Source organism: Corticium candelabrum, chromosome 1, assembly GCF_963422355.1.
Source record: "Corticium candelabrum chromosome 1, ooCorCand1.1, whole genome shotgun sequence".
NCBI classification, from domain to species: domain Eukaryota; kingdom Metazoa; phylum Porifera; class Homoscleromorpha; order Homosclerophorida; family Plakinidae; genus Corticium; species Corticium candelabrum.
The window spans coordinates 10,692,643-10,698,745 of NC_085085.1; the positions used below are offsets into that span (position 1 = coordinate 10,692,643).

A 6,103-nucleotide genomic window follows, 5' to 3' on the forward strand; every position below is an offset into this window, starting at 1 on the left:
AACATCTGCTACCATATAGAGAAGGAAGTTTACTAATTTAAAAATCAAACTCTAGCTCTCCAATTTCGATCTCTAGCTAGGGAGCATTCCGGAGATATGCGCTAGATGCTGGCTCCGCCTTTGCTCGGAAATCTAAACTTAGCCAATTAGGGTATCTGGGCGCTATCTCAGAGCAAACCCGACAGATGTACGTAAAGAACGTTTAAAAACATAAAAACTGACGGGGCCGTTTCAAGAATTTCCTCCAATAGTATTACAAATGAAGCCCATACAAATGAAGGGTTTTTCTAGGCACCATCAGATCACGCCCACCATCTCATTAATTAATTCGTTTCTAAAAATTTTTAGTACTGCATGTCCTTATCTAGATGTATACACTGATCTTCTAGACAATACTCGATTGGCACGAAAGCTTCTAGAAATCTTTTGGCAACGCAGGAATGTTTGTTGTTTGTCCAATCGTTAGTTAATTGCTGCATGCGTCGACTAGCTAGATGTATACTCATGGCTTCATGCACTTAGAATATAATCTACCATAACGTTTAGTTAGCTAACTAACTTTAGTTTAAATGGACCGAATAAATTGTGCTATTATCTGTTTGTATACTCTTAGTGATCACTCTGTAACACGTGAGCTCCCGCTCATTCTAAGCCTCTAGAGCTCATACTAATAATCTAGCTAATAAGCCCACATTGAGAAGCGTTTCTAAAATGATCAAACGTCTATAGCAAGCGTGCAACAGCCGATTCTATAGTTCTAAGCGCAGCAACAAATACTGTACTACACATCACACACACACGTGCACTAATTGTCAAGCTGCCCGTCTTGCTGACGAAGACAGCTACACCGCCAGCGGCCGCCATACCTTGTTGGACTCGATCGAGCAACCGTAAAATTCAACGCGCAGAGACGGATACGTTTGCCACGTTTTCGGCAACAACCGAATATACTGTGTCACAATGTTTGGATAGAAGGCGTTCTTCACAACTGCATCCTGATCGTTGTTGCCTAGAAACACCTAAAACAGCAACATACAGATTACGCATGTGCAAACTGGCACCGACATTCTGTATGTAGTCCTAGACCTTGGGAGAGCCTCGTACTACGCCATAAAGAGTCCATCCATTTCCGTCATTACTGTAACCTATTTGATACGTAGTCACCCAGTAACTTCTTAGTCGTGAACCTTGCGTTGCCACTCCTGTCACCCGCATTTTCTTTCCAAAATTAACTTGAAGCCACTGAAATTCGTTTCTGTGCTTTGGTGTCCAACTGCCTCCAGATGTGTAACTCAAAAGTCTGACACTTTGAGCGTCAGTCGCAGCGCTAAGATCAGACGATGACGACACGTGAGCAACGTCGATCAGTCCAGTGGTCAATCCCAGTGGAAGATCACAAGCTATAGATATATATACAAACAACAAGCGAATTCATACAAGATAGCAAACCTGGTGTACTAACGACTCTACCTCGAGGACAAGCAAATACTTCAGCTCTCATGCTGATTCTAGTCTGATACGTTTGCGGATTGAAACGAACGTATCGAGCATCAAATGGCTGCGTGAGTTGATGCGTCACAACATCACGAAAGTTAGTATTTCCAGTAAATGTCTAAAACAGTGATAGAATCAATGTAAAACACACACACACACACACACACACACACACACACACACACACACACACACACACACACACACACACACACACACACACTACGCAACATGGACTTCAGAATTGATGCTATCAACTCATTCACACTGTCACGTGACGTGCCTTGATTGTGCCGCCTTCACTGTAAGCCGTCCAACTGTTTCCATCATTGCTGTAATAGAGTCGGTATGATTTCACGTAGGCATTAAAGCCGTCCCTGCCTTGGGTTGCCACTGCCGTCACGGTCGTCACCAAACCCAAATCCACTTGAAAATACTGAAATTGGTTTTTCGAACTTGACTCCCACGAGCGAGAGCCAGTAGTGAAAGTCAACAGACGTCCGCCATGTTTATTACCAAAATGGCTCGCCCCTTGCCTTGAAGCACTCAACTGAGTGCCATCAGCTACACCGCTAACCAGATATGCAGAGGTGCACACTGTCGGCAGTAAAAAACTGTATTATAATATTATATTATATTATATTATATTATATTATTATATTATATTATATTATATTATATTATATTATATTATATTATATTATTATATTATATTATATTATATTATATTATATTATATTATTATATTATATTATATTATTATATTATATTATATTATATTATATTATATTATATTATATTATATTATATTATATTATATTATATTATAATACTATAATATTATACGACATCGGTACGGCATTAGAATAATGTCTACAAAGTTTTGTAATACACAACGTACCATCTTGGCATCCAAACAACTCAAAACGCAGTGCAATCCGCGTATTCCAGGTGAGAGGATAGATCTTGATGTAACGGCAAGACACGGTGCCAGACGTAAACGAATTCCTCACGACACTGTTTTGGTCGTAGTTTCCTACAAATACCTGCCATGTAAAGTAAAAATATAGATTGTTACAATAGAGATCGCTAGATGACCAAACTTGCCTTAGGTTGGCCATCTTCTTTATAAATTGTCCACGTGACTTTGTTGTTGCTGTAAAGCACTTTGTATGACGTCACCCAAAAAGAGCTTTTGCTACTTCCTTGTGTGGCAATTCCCGTCACTTTGGTGACACGAAGTAGATCTACTTGAATGTATTGCTGAGTGTTTGATAGTCTTGGTACCCAAGCAAAAAGAGTGCCACTTGCACGCAAAAGACGGGAAGCACTCTCGTCTGAACTAGATAGAAAAGTGGAGACTGTGATTTGTTTCCGTGCGATAAAGCCCGTTGACAAGCCCAAAGGCAGATCACACTGAATTCCAGCTAGTGCATCAAATACATATATCAATAGTTTTACTAGTGAATAAAATAAATAAAATAATTAGACATTTTAATTAGTACCGGTAGTTTTCTATCTAGGTGTGCTCGTTAAACTCGTGAACTTGAAAGGTATACGTATAATATTGTCTATAGTTCTTGCTCTTTACTGCGCTTTCAGCTCATTCCATTGCAATGGCTTATTTCGTATAATTATATATTAATCAATAATTGCTACACACACGCTATGTGTGTGTGTGTGTGTGTGTGTGTGTGTGTGTGTGTGTGTGTGTGTGTGTGTGTGTGTGTGTGTGTGTGTGTGTGTGTGTGTGTGTGTGTGTGTGTGTGTGGTATCTGTCTCTGGTCTCCTTGGGTACACCGTAAAAAGATTTTGGTTCTAGGGGGCAATTATCCGGGCCCTAACAGTTTCCCGTTATGAGGTTCCAACTTCCGATATAGGTAGGTCACAGCAAGAACTAGAAAACCCCAGCTTCGGCCTTTTCTATTTCAAAATTGGCGCTTTCCTACCTAGCAATATGTCGATCAATAGCCACTAGAGAAAAAGCATGACCAGATACTTCCTGCGTGGGCCACTGACAGTCTTCAATGAAGCAATATGCACAGGGTTTCTAACTGAAATTTCCATGTACTGTACTAAGGATAGGAGACATAGCATACCACAAACGTGTTTTCTGAGGAAGCTATCTAGAGAGGTGCACGACTACTACACACTACGCAATACGTTACAACACACTCACATTCAGGAGAATATTCTGGTTCTTGGCCAATGCACTGTTGATTTTGTAGTATAGCAGCAGCTAGATCCTGCACACACAAACAAAAAAGATAACCTACCGTATGACCAGTCTGTTTCAGAGATACGATCGAGCGATGCTCGTTCTCAGATGCAAGACTGCCGTATACATGTAGTAGACTACTGTACAGCCGCAAAGCTGCATGTTGGAAAGTCGCTCTGATGCTAGAAGCCTCGACATACTTGCGGTGATGGACCGTTCGCGATCGAATACGAAGCATGCGACCACGTGAGAGTGACAACGTTGAAAAGCTCGACGAGAAAGATACTAGAAACTCCCACAAACTGCATGTCCTGCCGACTGGTCTACGTATGTTAGCCGTACAACCGGCAATATGATACATAACTCGACGTCCGGTTGCTTTTGTTCACATTGTAGAAGCCGCACCTGTAAACGGTTGTCATGGCGAACGTCCTTTCAGTCTGCAGCTGGGGAATGGCTATTAGCTAACACCGACGTGTGCCCAGACTCTGAGAAACTGATCGAAAGATCTTAGACTAGAAACGCATGTAAACTCTAGCGCCTTGTCGGTCCACACTTGTTCCAAAGTATTGCTAGCTCTGTATACATGTAGCTTCCAAAATCTCATTAGAAATGACAGGAAGTGACGTTCTTTACACTAACATACGCCAGATACTAATTGAAAACCACAATAGTGGTACAGTAACCGGAAAACCGAGAGGTTCTTTTTGCCGACGTGTCTGCTTGCTGTTTCGCTTAGAATCCTTGGTCACAAATGAGATGTACGTATTGTAACGTATACGTATTACGGTAACATTAGTCGAAAGCGTCTTGAAAGACCCTTTACGTAATGCAGCTGGAGAAACTAATTAGAACTTTGCAGAGTCGCAACGAAATTTAATTAGTTAATTATGCAGCCGACTGGGCGAGCGTCATTCGAAAACTCCGCTGATTCAACTACTCTCTGTTCGCGTTCACTGTGTATTTACAAAAATCGCTATAACTCCTGTGTCCTTTGTCGGTAAGCGACGATCTTGGCATCATTCGAAAGCGCAAGAGCCCGGATTTCTTGTAGACGCTAAACATAGCATGTAAATAAGACACACCCAGGAGGATAAGGTTTTTGCATATCAAAGTTCATCGTCTATTAGAACGTTATGGTTACGATATGATTACAGATACGGCCGCGCAAACTTGATTCACAGTTTAACGTCCAGCCTTTTTCACGACGGCATGCGGGCGGACGGTCATTATTCATTATTCATTTAATATTTTAATAATAATATTAATTAATAACTTGTCGCTGCCAACGAAGACAGACGTCAAAAGGGCCGCCGACAACTCGTTAGACATCTTCACAATAGAGAAGCGCCCGGCCTGGACTGATGTCAGCAGATCTTCAAAGGTTTTTGAAGGAGACAGCGACAAAACAGTCCAGGGAACCAGGGTTTTCTTAGCAGTGCACACGTGTACGCCTAGAAGGAAGTCATATTGTGAAACTAACGTGCGCTACACGAGACAGGCACGTGCGAGGTGTCATGTGTCCTATATAATGAATAATGAAACGAATTTTGTTTTCCCAGAATATGATGCGGGCGGGGACGTTAAACTGTGAATCAAGTTTGCCGGGCTAAGTGGTTACGTAAGCAGATGCCATGTCAATTACTTCATTACTATTAATTACTTTAGTGCAAAGCTTCATGCGTTCAGCAATGCTTGGTCGTCTGGGCTTGGCTGGTCAATGTAACATCACTATCAACTTCCGTCACTTCCTAGTCGTCATCTATCTCATTTGTGATGTTAGAGCTCTCCATGATGTCTTTCCTGCATCCCGTCTTTTTTCTAGAAATTTCTTCTTTTTTTGCCGCGTGTTTTGCAGGTATTGTAAGTCACAGTAAAACACGTCTGTGTAACAATAAATCCGGAGTTACAGTAAACAAGCTATTGATGTCCTAATCACGTAGTAGGTCACAGGCAATTAGCTAAGTGTTTCTAGACCAACACAGGTGCTTCAGTACATAGTTCCAGATTCACAGTGAACGCGAACCTATATAGTAGAGCACGGACTATACGTACCGTATAGGATGAAATGTTGACGGAGAGTTTAGTTTGGCGAATTTCCCAGCGACCGCCAATAATTTGGTCACCGATACGGGTATGACGTTATCTTGACGTCATCACCCACATTGACAATGGTGACAAAAAAATGGTAACAGCCAGTTAGGCAACAGCATAGGAATCATGTGGGTTCTGTTCTTCACGCTTACACAGCAATTCTTCATCAATAGTTGGAGACCACGAAGCCACAGAAATGTGATGGCCATGAATGCAGCTACCGCTGTCAACTGCAAACTCCCATGACGGCCACGTGTCAAGTGGGTGGAGACTAGGGTCGACGCCTACATCAATTAT

The 6,103-nt window shown here is 41.7% G+C and overlaps 1 protein-coding gene across 1 annotated transcript; it reads right to left on the bottom strand.

The window, feature by feature from the left end:
* Nucleotides 1–557: 557 nt before the first annotated feature.
* LOC134182659 (lactadherin-like) lies at nt 558–4,120 on the bottom strand. Its single transcript, XM_062650096.1, has 8 exons — nt 3,913–4,120; nt 3,674–3,740; nt 2,602–2,921; nt 2,396–2,540; nt 1,778–2,091; nt 1,471–1,612; nt 1,087–1,400; nt 558–1,019 (listed from the first exon to the last, which is right to left on the bottom strand). Exons 1-8 carry the CDS (start codon nt 4,018–4,020, stop codon nt 843–845), a joined length of 1,587 nt encoding a protein of 528 aa, XP_062506080.1. The 5' UTR covers nt 4,021–4,120; the 3' UTR covers nt 558–842.
* Nucleotides 4,121–6,103: the final 1,983 nt, after the last annotated feature.